Source organism: Solanum stenotomum, chromosome 3 (assembly GCF_019186545.1).
Source record: "Solanum stenotomum isolate F172 chromosome 3, ASM1918654v1, whole genome shotgun sequence".
In the NCBI taxonomy this organism is placed as follows: Eukaryota; Viridiplantae; Streptophyta; class Magnoliopsida; order Solanales; family Solanaceae; genus Solanum; species Solanum stenotomum.
This window is the reverse complement of record NC_064284.1, coordinates 56,317,934-56,333,917: the sequence shown is the minus strand read 5'-3', so window position 1 is coordinate 56,333,917 and position 15,984 is coordinate 56,317,934. Positions and strand designations below refer to the sequence as shown.

General features: G+C 34.6%; 3 protein-coding genes across 3 annotated transcripts; 1 reads left to right on the top strand and 2 right to left on the bottom strand.

Moving 5' to 3' along the window:
* Window positions 1-233: 233 nt before the first annotated feature.
* Window positions 234-2,285, top strand: LOC125860050 (ammonium transporter 1 member 3). Its single transcript, XM_049539946.1, has 2 exons — window positions 234-1,647; window positions 1,882-2,285. Exon 1 carries the CDS (start codon window positions 261-263, stop codon window positions 1,641-1,643), a length of 1,383 nt encoding a protein of 460 aa, XP_049395903.1. The 5' UTR covers window positions 234-260; the 3' UTR covers window positions 1,644-1,647; window positions 1,882-2,285.
* Window positions 2,286-3,510: 1,225 nt separating this feature from the next.
* On the bottom strand, window positions 3,511-7,783 carry LOC125859080 (protein GAMETE EXPRESSED 3). The gene is made up of 10 exons (XM_049538813.1): window positions 7,717-7,783; window positions 6,914-7,101; window positions 6,092-6,415; window positions 5,753-5,999; window positions 5,381-5,665; window positions 5,179-5,265; window positions 4,944-4,986; window positions 4,787-4,846; window positions 4,571-4,736; window positions 3,511-4,083 (listed from the first exon to the last, which is right to left on the bottom strand). The coding sequence occupies exons 1-10, from the start codon at window positions 7,781-7,783 to the stop codon at window positions 3,511-3,513; spliced, it is 2,040 nt and encodes a 679-aa protein (XP_049394770.1).
* A 2,120-nt stretch (window positions 7,784-9,903) lies between these two features.
* LOC125860052 (uncharacterized) lies at window positions 9,904-15,183 on the bottom strand. The gene is made up of 9 exons (XM_049539951.1): window positions 14,894-15,183; window positions 13,324-13,453; window positions 13,103-13,203; window positions 11,984-12,109; window positions 11,760-11,880; window positions 11,566-11,650; window positions 10,903-11,016; window positions 10,756-10,795; window positions 9,904-10,313 (listed from the first exon to the last, which is right to left on the bottom strand). The coding sequence occupies exons 1-9, from the start codon at window positions 15,068-15,070 to the stop codon at window positions 10,161-10,163; spliced, it is 1,047 nt and encodes a 348-aa protein (XP_049395908.1). The 5' UTR covers window positions 15,071-15,183; the 3' UTR covers window positions 9,904-10,160.
* Window positions 15,184-15,984: the final 801 nt, after the last annotated feature.

Here is a 15,984-nt window from a genome sequence, read left to right as displayed (position 1 = left end):
CGGAATCAGAACTTTCGCTAAAAAGTTCACAATATGAAGAAATAGACACACGAAAAGAGGATTCAATATCTATGGTATATACCTAATAAAAAAAAACTTTAATTAGGTATAAATAGGAGGATAGATAAATCCCTCGGTCCTACCTGGCTCCGCTCTGAATATTCTCCTCCAAGTTTTCTGGACCACCCCCATTGAATATTCCAGTTCACCTGTTTTTAAATAAATAGCCATCATCTCAATCTTGTGTGAAGCAAGGAATAATGGATTCTTCATGGGAAGCTAGTGTAACTGATTCCATAAATGCAATTTACCTTTTATTCTCTGCTTACTTGGTTTTTGTAATGCAATTGGGTTTTGCCATGCTTTGTGCTGGCTCTGTTAGGGCAAAGAATGCGATGAATATTATGCTTACAAATGTAGTTGATGCTGTTGTTGGTAGTCTTTCATACTATCTTTTCGGTTTTGCTTTTGCTTTCGGCGATTCAAATCCATTTATAGGTGCTAGTTATTTTGCTCTTAAAGACATTCCTTCTAGTTCTTATGACTACAGTTTCTTTCTTTATCAATGGGCTTTTGCTATTGCAGTTGCTGGAATTACAAGTGGTTCTATTGCTGAACGTACCCAATTTACTGCTTATCTTTTCTTCTCTTTTTTCCTTACTGGATTTGTTTATCCTGTTGTTGCTCATTGGCTTTGGTCTTCTAATGGTTGGTTAAGTCCAAATTCGACTTCTCTTCTTTTTGGTTCTGGTGCTATTGACTTTGCTGGTAGTGGTGTTGTGCATTTGGTTGGTGGGATTGCCGGCTTTTGGGGTGCTATTGTAGAGGGTCCAAGGGTAGGACGGTTTGATGCGTTTGGTAATCCTGTGAAAATGAGAGGCCATAATGCTACTCTAGTAGTGCTTGGAACATTGTTGTTGTGGTTTGGATGGTTCGGGTTTAATCCTGGATCATTCGACAAAATTCTTGTTCCGTACCCACATATGGTTGATCAAGGTAACTGGACCTCTGTGGGAAGGACTGCTGTCACGACTACCCTGGCTGGTTCCACCGCGGGGATTGTTACCTTGTTTGGGCGAAGGTTATTGGTGGGACATTGGGATGCAATGGATGTTTGTAATGGAGTTCTTGGTGGGTTTGTTGCAATCACTTCAGGTTGTTCAGTGGTAGAACCATGGGCTGCAATTGTGTGTGGGTTCTGTGCAGCTTGGGTACTGATTGGATTGAACATTTTAGCGCTTAAATTCAAATTCGATGATCCGTTAGAAGCAGCACAGTTGCATGGAGGGTGTGGAGCTTGGGGTTTGATATTTACAGGGTTGTTTGCTAAAGAAGAATTTGTGTTGCAAGCTTACAATTCCGGTAAAACACAAATTATACGACCTTCTGGGCTGATTTTAGGAGGTGGATGGGGTTTGTTTGGGGCACAAATAGTTGAACTATTGAGTATTGTGGTTTGGGTAAGTTTGACAATGGGGCCTTTGTTTTATCTACTTCAGAAACTTGGAATTTTGAGGATATCATCGGACGAGGAGGTTGCTGGTCTTGATATCTCTTGTCACGGAGGTTATGCCTACGATGCTAGTCAAGAAGAAAGTGGCGCTCGCTTCTATGGCGAGTATTTAAGGATGCAACAACAATAATAAGGTGCACACCTCAACTATTCCACCGGTATCTGCTATCCCCTACCATACAAGATTGCTTTCATTAAATGTATATATGCAACTTTGTAATTTCCTCACATCCTTGCTGTATTTGCAGGCTTCTTAGCTATTAAATTCTCTCTGCTTTTGATTCAATGAACATGTATATATTGTATTGAGAAAACTTGTGGAATATATCAGAGAACCCTCGTTTAATTATTGACGTTTATTATTGCAGCCACATGGTGTTTCATAGCTCATACTGCTTTGCGTGAAAATGAAGTTAGACCTTAATTGAGGTTGTTAATGTATGGATCAATGTTGTTGCTCCTATTTCCATTGCACAGCAAATAGTCCTTGATCTGCTCAATAATATAACCAATGTCTACAAGTGTGGTAGATTATGCAATGACTAAAACAATTCATCTCTATCACTTCCAAACGGGGTCTCCATCTTCATAGTATAATTCAAGACGCGACACACAAGGTACATTTTGATAGAACTTGGTTAAAAAGAAGAAGCTGATTCAACCAGTTAACGTTAAGAATCTGCACTTAGTATTAGATATGGTAGAGATGAACTTTGACAAGACATGGCCCCAAAATATTCATCAACAAAACACTACAGACAACTCTATACTGACTGTTATAAACGCGAAATACAATTCAGTCATTCCAGTTCTTGATATTTCAGCTAGACACACTCTTTGTCCATTTACATCTCCCAAGTCATTGCATGCCTACATTTATTTCACAAAAGGTTAAAAGGAAAGAGTTAGATGCAGAGCAGTTATCTCAATTCTCACACATTTATATCGAAACGAAACAATGAAACACAAGCTAGGCCTGTCATTGACACTGCCTAACTGTTCCGTTATTTTCTTAAACATAACAAGGGAGATGGTCTTTGGAATATCAACTCATAATAACACATTTTTTGAATTATAATAATCTTTTGATCACTGAGATATTCCTATTGGGATAACGGTTGAACATATTTTATGTTTCTCCATAAGAAGATTAGATAAGAATAGCGTACTGTCTATTTTTCACGAAATCATTCACTTATCTAATATAACAAGAATATTTAGAAGATATAATATAATGTAATACCATAACGATCAACTAAAAAAGAATCATTAAAGAGCTTAATATGAATATATACCTGAAGGATTTGACATTATATCATGCGACTGGAAACATGTCTAGATGCCATTATTTCTTCTTCTTTTTTACCTCTGAAATAGAACTTATTTTCTAGCATCTATGCTCAAACTAAATCAATGGAACATGTCTTTTTCTTTTTTTTTTACATTAATTTATCACTTAATTATGGTAAATTTGATGTAAACACCAAGTATATGTAAGTTAATCCAACTGCTACGATGAGAATTAGATAACCTATTGTTTACTCAAGTCAATGCACAAGTCTTTTTATACACTTTCATCACTTAAGCACAACTCATTCATATGTATTTGTTAAAAAGGTAACCTTTTTACTGCTTATTCTTCAATCTTACAATGAATACAAGATGCAGTTTATACCGTAATGCTGTTTATGAATAATGAAATATTGTCTTGGCTTGAGAAATGACATATTATTACCTGTATGAATGTACTATTCTGATTTTACACGCTTATAGGACATGGAATGTAAAATATGTGTTATCTAGCTACACCAGATGAACTCTTCCTTAACAACATTGAGTGACCATCTAAGCTTCTGCTATTGAAACTTGTCAATTAACTAAAGTTTATGCAATTGTGGAATTCCATTAAAATAGAAAGCTTTTTATCCAGTTAGGCGTCAGTAGTGGAGTAAAGTTGGACAAAGGGACAGTTGGATACTAACACACATAATGCAATACTAGCTACTGGAATATGAATTCCTCTTCCTTATGCTTGTGCTGCGGTTCTGTAAGGGATGATCAACGGAGTCCTTCTGATCTCCTGGCTTCATTTCTTCTATTTCAGTAACCTGTCGCGAAGTAGAAGCAAAGAAAGATGGAGTACTAGACTGATATTCTTCTTGGTAAATCTCATCATCACTGCTACTGAATATTTCAATAGGTGACTTTCCCTTGTCTGTTTCCTCTTCATCCTCCGATATGTTCGTGTCAGAGTCCCTTTCGCTCCAGCTAGTTTCAGAAGAAGTATCACTGACTGTGTGAAACAAAGTAACACTCTCTTTCTTTGCTACTTGAAATGAGAAACTCCTTGTTTTACGATCGGACAAGGGAAGGAGAGATGGTGAACGAGGACCAATTTCATCCCTTCCCAAACTGTATGATGTTGAGAGCTTCCTCTCAATGTTTTCCCTTTGTTTAACTAGATTGCCCAACTTTTCCAGCACCTCATTAGCTATTGCATCCTCAGCAGCCTTTTGTTGAAGCTCTGTGATTGATCTATCAAAAACTTTCTTCTGAAGTCGAAGTGATCGCTGAAACATTGGGCCCAAAAGAAAAAGACAAGTTCAGTTTCAGTGTTTTGCTAGAAGGTGGAGAAACAGAACAAACGAAAGGGAAAAAGGACAGAAATACCTTTTTACTATACGAAATACTTTACTTTTGCTCTCCATTATATGTTGAGGTCATTCATACACTTGTTGTCAATAAATCGTCTCGTATTTGTCCTTGACCCCAATTGAGCTCCAACATGAAGTATAATAGAGGTAACTTTAGACCGGAGCTGAGCTCCGCTAAAGCCAAGGTACAATACGAGAAAATTTGTTGACAGCTAGAGTATGAATGACTCCAAAGCATAACGAAGGGTAAAATTAAGATACTTCGTACAGTAGATAAGGAACTTGTGGGGAAGCACATAGAGAGAAGCTGAATCCATAAAATGTGGCTTCCAGCTTAAATATCAGATTTCATATAAGAAAAGACAAAAAGGTGAAAAGAGAGTGGGAATATAGCTCAGCTTACTCTTTTATCTAAGAATTTCCCAAGATGTTGATTTTGAAGCTTCTTTTTCTTCCAAAACATGCAGCAAAATCTTACTATTATTGCTAGTACTAGCAATATGATAGATTCAAAGATCAGAAACAGCAAAATTGTCTTCTTGTTCCCTGAAGAAACGAAGGGAATTATTCTGGTATATCAATTGGTTATCTATATCACTACACAAATGTAGGATGTTACCTGTGTAGGTGCTGAAATTTTCGGGCGTAATCTGTGAGCAGCTTAATGCAAACTTCTGACCTGATGCAAAAGAATTATGTGACATCTGACATGAGACGATGCTAGGAATTTCTCGTGATTGTCTAGCTACAATCTAAGATAAAAAATTTAAAGGTACAGAATTTTACGTGAGCTTCGGCATGGCAGCCGGTTCCCAGTACCTGCACAGAAATCCATCTCCATTAGATATACATTAAGCACAAATGAATTGCAGATGGAATTCTCTTTAGGATTCTACGTGTAACTCCAGAAATGGAAATTTATTTAATCAATCATATGAAATATTTGAGTCCTTTCGAGTCATCATGTATCCAATGTAAATACAGAACATCCATTATTGTGAAGAAGCTCACTTGAAGCTGCAAAAAAGGCGAGGAGGACACTTTCATCCAGGAGAAAATGTTGCAGGTCACTTCTCAAAAATTCTGAGGAGAATAGGCCTGATGCAATAAAAAATAATGGATGTTAGAGTGCTGCAGAGTACTAGATTTATCGATTGATGTTGTTAGTACCAAAGAGATTTCGGGCCTAGGGGGAAGGACGGAGGGTAGATACCAGGATATTGTTCAGACCAAAAGATGATCCCAGTAGCTGGATTAATCAGTGTGAAGATAACACCCTTTGATTTCATCGCGGAGATGTAAGTGTAATCTCCAATTATCCGAGTAATCTTTCCTTCAATCTGTGTCTGAGAAACATAGATTGCATATCCTGAGCAATCAAGAACAGGACTGACTTGGATAACAGAATCCATGTTAAGCACTTTAGGGAACTTTTTGAGAACTCCTTTTGGTGAAAACGAATAGAGGTATCCGTCCAATGAACCAATAGATATCCAACCTGGAATTGAATTTGAAATAAACATGAATACCTTTGAACGCTCAATTCAAGTAGAAGTACGTGATATATGGTAAGGACTAATATTACCATTAGAATCAACAGAAGGGGCATAATCTCCCATACTTAGCGGTCCAAAGCTTTTCTGCCACAAAATGCTTCCCCTGGAAACATCAACTGCTAGTATCAGAGCTTTAGCTGCTACAGTAACATACAACAGACCGTTGTTCCCGGCTTTCATGGTAAGTGTACTTCCAAATGAACTGAAATCTTGTATCCATTTAAAATGTGGACTACGAGTTGACAAAGCATAAATTTCTCCTTGATTGTTGGAAATCTGCAGTTGAAAAGAAAAACGGTTATGAAAATGCAGAGATAGAGCCTAGTGCAAAGGACAAGCTTAAAAAGCATGGAACACGAAAACCTTACATATATGCTAGCTTCACAGTGATCGAACACGGGGACTGAGGAAAAATAACATTCTGTGATATTTTTCCTACAACCTTGACGATATCCATGCTGATAAAGCACTGGGCCAACACTCCAGTACAGCTTTCCTTGCAACCGGTAAGCAAAGAGACCCCGGTTTTTGACATTGATAAGTACACAGGAAGTGGATATACTTACTGCAAGGCCAATAATATCCCCTAGTCTTTCATATTCCAAACCAAAGAACAATTCAACATCTAATTCAGAACTTCCTACGTTCAACGGGTTGATCTTCAGCACTCTATCTTCTGCAATCACATATATCTACCAAAAGTAGCTTTGCATAATTAAAAACCAAACACAACTACTAAAAGAAATATAACCAACTACTTGAACAAACAAGGGTACATGAATGAGAAAGTTTAACACATAATGACCAAAAAAGTCTGATCGAAAATGAGTTAACAACAATAAGAGGCTTATATGCATTTTCATACAGACATTGCCAAAGTCTGAGGTTAACAACTCCAGAATAGAGGAATGTTGAAGCTTACAGGCATGACATCCACTCTTTGCCTCATCCCGAGAGGGGGAAACAAACAGTATAATAGCATTTTTATAGAAAACTTATACAGGCCTAACAGATCATTTGCTTATACGTAACATTTCCTATAGCTTATTTGTTTTAAGTATTATACACTTCACAGTTCACATGATTAGAATGTCAAAGTCTAATTGCTCATATGACAGTCCATAAAACCATTTTATCAGATTCACTAATTCAACGTAAGAGTGTAAGTCAGTTTTAAAGTGAAGCCTTGCCTTTCGTGATTCTCCTTGAACTGGAGCTATACTTGGACTGCATTTGTAACTGAGAGATAACGTCCACGCGACAGAACCATTGCTTTCAAAGGCAAAAAAGTTCTTTTCTGAACACAAATAAACCTTCCCATCATCACTGATCAGTGGCTTACTGAGCTTATATGCAGCTTTCTTGAAAGATTCTTGACCTAAAGAAAACAAATGTAAGAATTCACGAGATTTTAGAAACGTTGAATGATTCAATCTCTCGTATTAAAAGAATTTTTTTTTATTTTTTTTGCGAGCTATGTTTGATGCATCTAAGATTACAATGAGGACAAAATTCAACAGCAAGATCAAATGACAAAAAGGAGGAAAACAATGTAAAACTATTTCAAATGCTCTCCAAAAAGATTACACTATCAATGTATTCAACTTTATGAGTTGTGGATGTTAAAACGATGATTTTTATGTGTTAACACATATTTAATGAATTTCTTTACACAAATACACTGTTTGAACACAAATTATTGCGTTCTGCCGAACCCATACCTGGGCTTCTATCTCCACCCTTGATGTAATATAACTTGTGGCACAGGAACACTTCAATATATGTTAATTGCAGAAAAACTCGCTTTACATCTTCCTAATTAGTAAATTTTCACTCTGTCATGTAATGTGAGTGTATATAAGTTAAATCTATATCATAACAAATAAATACTACTAGCTTTCCTTTGTTCCACGTTATTATTTTAACCTATACTTCTCAAAAATCCAACAATGTGTCAAATATTTTCACTTACATATATAATACAAAGTGATACCTGAAAGTATTTGGGGAAGTGGTGATAATAGTAAAAGCAGGGAAGCAAGATGAATATGCAGAGACATCATTGTCAAACGCACAAACTGAAAAAGAGTAGGAGAAAAACCAAGTGCAGAGCGGTTAATTAACCTCTATGGTGAATGCGGTTAATTATGAATGATCATTTTTATAAATTAAATGATCTAGTATTTGGTAAGTTTATAAATAAAAGATTATCTCAAAAATATTTATATGTAATCTAGCAAAATATTATGAAAGTAAGATGGGGTGACGGTTGCCGGGTACATTTTGGCAATAAGAGATCCAAAAATGATATTTTTTTTATTAATTTCATAGTGATCAAGAGATCTGAATCCTCCGAAGCTATAATTATTTATAATTGTATTACATTTTTATTGAGTAATCTTTATTTTTACACCAAAGAGAATTGAAATAAAGTATTTTCTCATGTGAAAACACACCCATCAGTAAACCAGATCAATTGACATGCAAATTATTTTTTGTTCTTGGTTAATATCCTTTTACTGTATATCATGTTGTAATTTCAACGACAGAATAAATTGTTGTAATTAATCAGGTATAAAATTCAAAATTATTTTATCTACACATTTAAATTAATTTTGTTTTAGATATATGTGATACCAAAATTGTTTGGTACTACAATTAGGAGTGCTTATGGGTCGGTTTTAAGTTGATTTTTTTATTAAAATCAAAATCAAAATCAAAATTAAATTAATTTAATCAAAAATTTTAAACTATTAGAATCAATCCAAATCAAATATAACACATATTTATTGATTTGGTTATTGCCCATTTGTTTAGTTTTTTAAAATATAAAATATATATTTCTCTCTTTCGGTCCCCTCTCCCCTCTCTACGATTAGGAAAATCTATTCTATGCTTTCCAATTATCCATTATTACCCTTTTATTATAGGAGACTAGGAGCCATAGTTCTCTTGGATTAGGGAGAAATCTCTCAAGATCTTTAAGTTGTAATTAAGTGAATAATATATAAAAAAAAAATTAGATAAATCTTATAGTAGTTATTTCTTTACTAAACAAATTTGAATTCATAAATTTCTTTTAAGAAATAGGTTGAAACGTATAAAGTTCATTAGTCTATTATAAATAAAAAAATTATGAAAAGTAATTAAAATATTTAAAATTAATTATAGCTATATAATATTCTAAAATTTGTGTATACAATTTATCAATTTGGTTTTATTTTTATTTTTTATAAAACCAAATAAAATATTATCAAATTTTTAAATCCAAAACCAAACCCAAATAACTATCGGATTGGTTTGATTTTTCATTTTCGGTCCTTTTTTAATCAAACCATAAACACCTCAAAGCACAATGACCTATACATTATGAAAATTTAACACTAGCAACACTTGGATAACACAACTAAAAGATCATTATCTTTCCTTATAATTATTTATACTTTATAGATAAATGGTGAGATAGCAAACAAAACCCTATCCAAACTTAAAACCAAATACACGTCTTTAGTTATGAACCAAATATTCATCTAAAAAGTATACAACAACGACATATCCATATCCAGTATAATCCGGTCATGAGAGGGTAGAGTATAGCAAACCTTACATTTACATCAGAGGAGGTAGACACTAAAGAAGTATATGCAGTTCATATACATTTAGACAATACATGGATTATAATCCCAGCATAACTTTATTGACGAATCAAAGGATCACCATTCATGGGACAACATAGGANCAAGAGCGTGAAATGCAAACGCTGCCACGTGTATTAGTGAGCCACTCAATGGCTGCCAACTAATTAAACACTTTACACGTGCATTTTTGAACTAAAAAAAAAAAAAAATTAATTAAGGGTAGAGTTGTCATTTCAGCATTTTTTTTTACTGCTGTAGGCCTCAAAAATCACTCCTAACTCGCGCAAAAAACGTGCACATCACGCGTTTTGCCAGGTAAGACACGCGTGTTTATTTATTAAAAGGTTGGATAGTTAAAGTGTCTGTTTGTGCACTATGAAAGTTGGAGGTCAAAGTTAAAATTTGAAGCCAAGTTTAAGGTCCAATATATGTATTATCCCTTTAGACAATACATGGATTATAATCCCAGCATAACTTTATCGACGAATCAAAGGATTACCATTCATGGGACAACATAGGAATAGGGATCAAAACTCGAAACATGCAAGAGGAATAGAAGTGTGATTAGTTGATACTAAAACAACAGTTCTTGGACAATTTTGGTTTACAAAATAAAGCAGTTAAAACAGAGGAAAAATCACATCCCAAAAAGGGGAAAACTTGGAAGTAACTCCCACAGGCAATTATTAGGAATATTAACTAGACAATTCTAATTTTATAGTCACCCTTCAGGACAAAGTATTATCCCAAAAAAGTATTTTCTGCCCCTAAAACTCTAGTATATCTTTCAGCAAGTCTTCTACCTGAACCACCATCTCTGAATAGTTGAAATAGGAGTATTCAAGAACGGGACATAACGTTGAACAACTGGATTTACAAGCCCTCCGATCTTAGCCCACACACTCTGATGGTAACCAGCAGTAGCAGGAGCATGATACATAAGCTTCAATATCTGCAAAGAGTTGCATACTAGTCATTATAACAAAATATCTTGACAAATGGGAATAGTTGGATATTGAAGCTGCCTAAGGTAACATGTACCGGACCAAGGAAAAAGGACAAGATTTAAGAAACTATAACTGCTATTATTTCATCAACTGAAAATTCTGAATCATGATGCTATCAAAGTATGCAGGGTGGCAAATGAGGTGCGGTCGTTGGAATAAATAGGTGCATACCTAACCCTAATCAACTACATACATCCAACTATGTGCTGAACCAATTTTCAATTCCAACAACAAATGTTTCCATTAAACAACACGGAAACAGAGACAGAAAAAAGAAACAACATGCTCTCACAATTTTAATCGCTTGTTTCAATCAAAGAAATAGATCATACATAAAAGGCAAAGATGCCAATGATAAAAGAATGAAAATGAAAGTAAAAGACAAACCTGCCAATACATGAATGTTTGTATAATATTACGCTGCCACCTGAAATTTCATGAACAGGAACAGTTAAGATGCATATAAAAACTAAAATAAGAACGTCAAGCAAGATAACAAGCACCAGTAAGGGCCAGGAATAAGTTGACACTTACGATAATAGAGAGACAACCAGAAGAAATCCCAGTCCAATTTCAGCCTGTGAAGACAGTATGTTGAGAGTAGTTACGTTTGACTCGACCCATACGCAAGCCTCTTCCAAGTACTTCCTGTAGGTGGTCAACAAGTACAGACATGAAATAACTCTGAAACACCCAACGTACCATCAATAAGAAATGAGCAGGGAAGGGGTATCAAATAATAACATTCACCATAACATTCACCAGATGGCATTTACATATAATCACAAATGTACAAAGCTTTCGATGTTTTGACAGGAAGGGAAAAGGTCATATACAACTAGAAGGTTCACATAGATGAGAACTTCAAGAAGAGATGATATACAAATTTTTTTTGTGCAATCACAATTGCAGGTCAGCTACAATTTAGTTTTATTCATAATACATCAGACACATTTCATTAATCCATATTAGCAGTAAGAATGAGCTGTTACAGAAACCTATATCACAGATTCGTTTGAAACATAAAGATTCCTGTACTACAGTTATTTGATTATTTAATAGGATTGTTGTACTGCTTTTCTCCTAATCAGGAATATGGGTTGATTTCAAATGATTATTTCATCTGACTAACAATTTCAAGAAAAACAGCTTTTTAATTTCCTTGGTAAGTGGTAACACAACAAAACAGCTTTATACCTGTACAAAGAAGATCTGCTGAAGTTACGTCGAAGAAATTTACCAACATGGTCAAGTGATCGGCATATAACAGGAATCAAAGAAACTGCATATCATTGGTCATGAACAAATTATTAAATGAAGTTACACAGCTGCTATACACTAAGAAGAATATAGCATCAAAAGAAAAAAACACGAACTGGAGCATAGCTTACATTTCAGGTAAAGATGGGAAGTGACAAAAGTGAGACAGTAAAGGAAGGAGATGAAATCCTTCGTCACAATAACTGACTGCAACCAAACTTGCACTGCTTGTAAATTCCAAGCCCTCGGTTTCTACAAAAAGTTACCAGATCAGAAATAGCCTCATTAGCCCAAAGGACATAAAACTGATCCCACATATGTAGTTCAACAAAATAATTCTTTTAAAAAAACTTACCCCATATACTGAGTATAATGAATATAGCGAAGAACATGCAGTTCCCAAGAAGGACAGTCGGTATGCTCTGTTTGACAGATTTGCAGGTGTAAGCGGAAATATTGAGAGAACTGCAACAACAAAAACCTGCAGGAAGATACCAGAAAGCAATTTCAGAACTACTTCATTAAAATAAGCAATTTAAGAACTCTCTAACTATTTTTGTAGTAATACCAATGCAACAGTGTCAAATCCAATCATCAATATCTTGTTCAGTGTGTCCCAAACTTCAGTTCAAAGGCAAAAGAGAATATACCAGGAAACACAAAGACATGATAATGAAAACTCAGCCTTAGAGAAGCAAAATGGTGATAGGAGCTTCTATAAACCTTGACTCACAAGTTTCCGAGAGATCTTAGCATAGAATTTCTATGACATGTGTCCAACTTATGCAACAGACCACAAAAGACACTTTTTTGGATGGGGTGAGGGTGGAGTGCAGAAAGAATTAATGCACCATGACATCTAGAATAACCAACGAATGAGGCTAAAGTAAACAAATCTGACACAGACATGTACATGAGTCTAGTTTATTTCATAGATCTAGACATCTAGTCACTAGAATAACTTAAACCATTACTTTATTCTTGATATCACGGCGACCTCAAGAAATAAAAGGCTATGATGCAAAGTTGTCTCTAATTGATACTAAAATCAACTCTTCCTCACAATCTTTCTGCTTTTCTTTTTCAATTTTATGACCCTGCCTACAGATTTCAAATAACAAATAAATTGAAAACAAGGCTGTAGAAGATCCTTGGGAAGAAATAATTCTATACTGAAATTTTCCATAGACACACCCATACTCATAAAGAGGGCATCCACAAGTACAAAAAAGTTGGCATATGTAGGTACACGAGATATATTAGTTTAAAGGCATAAAGATTCTATCCTTGTTGTATATACTCCACCTTTCCCTTACTGCTAATAATAATAAATTGACCATTTGATCTTCTACGGTGTATCAAAAACTTCAATATTCTAACTCAAACATGATTTTCTACAATATTATTGTGTTTAAGTTATAAAGAAAATGTCCACATGTTTCCCATCTCTAGTGTGCGTGTGAATATACAGTACCCAAGCATTCACTGAAAATTGTATAGTTTTTCGGTCCCATCGAAGTGACGTCGGATTTGAAGTTGGGGTTGTTGACGTGCCCGAAGTTCTACTAGCTTGACCTACACAAGAAAAATTATATAAATTGCATTAAAATGAACCAAAGATTTATATCTGAAGTGAATAATTTCTCCAGAAGGAAGGGCACATTCCATTTAGTCAAAATTCAAAAAAAATCATACCAGAGTTACGCTGTCTTGGCTGGTTATTAGAAGGTGTGGACGATGATGATGATGATGGTTGTGCAGCTGATGGTCTTGCTGGTTGGGACAAACTGCTGGTAGTCATTGGCTCAACCACTAGACCAGGGTCCTGAAAATAATGGATATAAAATCAAACAAACCAAAGCAATCTCCCAAGATCAACCTAAAAATGTAAAGATGTGTCCCACTGCAGATATCTGAAATGGTATTTTAAGTACAACAAAGCTCAAGGATCCATCAAAATTGCAGAACTGCTACTTCAAGAACTTGAACTGACTCCCCACTCTTTATCATTATTGTGTATTAAAAATCTCATTTTGGTATCAGTCTACATTGCTAGGAGCCTAGGAGTATTCACACACTATTATATGACATGATTAGGAGCCTCCCTTCTGACTTTCATCTGTTCCCCCAAGAAAAGGGAGGATGAGGTAATTAATCAGGTGAAATAAGGTATACATCCAACAATAATCTCAATCAATAGACAACTAAATATCTAAGCCATTAAATTATCCAAAAGAAAAGACAGTACTATACCTCAGGATAAGTGACAAAAATGTTGAAGGCAAAGATATATAACACAAGTGAGAAAAAGAGAAAAAGAAAGTAGAAGCTGGAGAGGAGGGGAAAAGCAGAGTTGAAATTCTCCTCTGAAATTTTAAAAAGCCAAAATCTCTGGAACTCCATGTACTTAAGGATACAATAAAAGTAGGAAATAAGACGAGAATAAGCTTGGTCAATAGTAAAAGATAAGACAACGAGGATGACAACGGAGTTAAAGTATAATATTAGGAAAAAGATCCCACATGATAAGAAAACCTGCATGAATTTTTTTTGAGAGAAGGAAAACCTGCATGAATTTCATGACACGCCACATCAGGAAGTGCTAGGAAAAAGAAAGTAGTGCAACAACTTACAGTTAAGTAGACTTTATTATTTATTTTTTTGTGTACCGGGTGGAAGACCAAAAAAAAATAGAGTTTTTGACAAAACTAAAGGACTCCTTTTTCTAAACAAAAGGCCTTAAAAACTCATCTTCATTTTGAAGAATGACATACTTAAACAATCCATTCCACAAAGAAAAGAGGTGCAATATTTGGAAAATTTTACAGATATTTTCAGTGCAGAGAGTAAAAGTCCCTGAAATTTGTATACAATCAACTCGGAGTTACAAGCTAATACCATTAAACTCATCCATAGTACACATTTTAACAAATAATCAATGAACCCCTCAACTTGGAATGACCTATAAGCCACTGAATACCTAAACAATTTACCCAAAACCCAATATTTTCCAAAAACCCTTTGGTTAAATTGAATCAAGAAATATTTAGAACTAAGAGCAAGGCTTCAAAATATAAAAACTGGAGTGCCAAGTCCCAACAAAGTATAAACAACAGTAATCGAGATTGACATATTAATTAAAAGACATGTAGTAAAGAAAGTTGGCAGTAAACCCCATCTGAAGTCGAATGATTTCGAATATGGCAACGAACAATTATCAAGTTGGACCGAAATCCCAAAATAGTTAAGGTGGGCAAATACTGACTATGTATCGTTGATAAAACTTGCGCTTGAAATGGTCGACGACATCAGAACGGGAAGCCATGTGAGGAGGAATGAGTATATTGGACCAATAATCTGCCCATCTTGGATCATTCTCGTAGTCATACGCTGCTGCTGCTGTGCTCTTCAATTTCTGTTGATCTTCTTCTCCTCCTCCCATTTCTTCCTCTTTCTCTGTTACAACCCAACCTGTCCACTATAGATAGGAGTTAAAAACGACGACGCTAAGGGTTTTCAAGGAAAATTTTGGGGTTTTGACTTTTCACTAAACATACCATCAAAAACACAAATACATACCGGCTTATTTGGTAGAGTGTATAAGAATAATACTCTACTAAATATGATATATTAGTAATGGTTGTATTATTTTTTATATATTGTTTGGTTTGATAGATTAAAAATAATAAGCATGATATATTTTTTATTAAAAAAATATTTTTCACTAAACATACCATCAAAATTACAAATACATACCGGCTTATTTGATAGAGTATGTAAGAATAATACTCTACTAATTATGACATATTAGTAATGGTTGTATCACACTTTTTCGTTTTGTACACTTTCATTACAACAAGATTCTTTAATAAAACATCACATTAGAATTATTTGCTAAAACATCATTAACTTTTTTTTTTCTAAAAATAAATTAAATAGTTGTTAGTATTGCTTCAAAATGTTTTTGAGGAAAGGTGACAAAGAGTTTTTTTTTAATCAAACTTATTGTCCATCTTCATGTTCTTTAGGAATAGAACCATATTTTGAGTTTCCAACTTGTGATTAGGGGTGTTCACGGGTCAGTTTGGATCAGTTATTGGTCAAAATTAAAATCAAACCAACTTAATCGGTTTTAAAATTATCAAAATCAAACCAAACCAAATATAATATACATTTATCGGTTTGATAATTATCGGTTTCGGTTTGGTTTGGTTCGGTTATTCGGTTATTAACCATACACAAAAATAAAAGAAACAATTCATTCAAAATGTGAAAAAAGTAACAACAATTCATTCAAAACAAAAAATAGTTAGAATGACTTAAATTACCGAACTTTCGATCACTGAATTTACTATC

Bases quoted from the DNA above. Each gene is read 5' to 3' on its own strand.
- LOC125860052 (XM_049539951.1), bottom strand. From the start codon at position 15,070: ATGGGAGGAGGAGAAGAAGATCAACAGAAATTGAAGAGCACAGCAGCA. The intron at 13,454-14,893 runs GTCAGTATTTGC...CATTATTTTCAG, and splicing joins AGTTTTATCAACGATACATA to GACCCTGGTCTAGTGGTTGA. The intron at 13,204-13,323 runs GTATGATTTTTT...TTTCTTGTGTAG, and splicing joins GCCAAGACAGCGTAACTCTG to GTCAAGCTAGTAGAACTTCG.
- LOC125859080 (XM_049538813.1), bottom strand. From the start codon at position 7,783: ATGTCTCTGCATATTCATCTTGCTTCCCTGCTTTTACTATTATCACCA. The intron at 4,847-4,943 runs GTACCTTTAAAT...CTTTTGCATCAG, and splicing joins CGAAGCTCACGTAAAATTCT to GTCAGAAGTTTGCATTAAGC. The intron at 4,084-4,570 runs GTAAGCTGAGCT...CCAATGTTTCAG, and splicing joins GGAAATTCTTAGATAAAAGA to CGATCACTTCGACTTCAGAA.
- LOC125860050 (XM_049539946.1), top strand. From the start codon at position 261: ATGGATTCTTCATGGGAAGCTAGTGTAACTGATTCCATAAATGCAATT.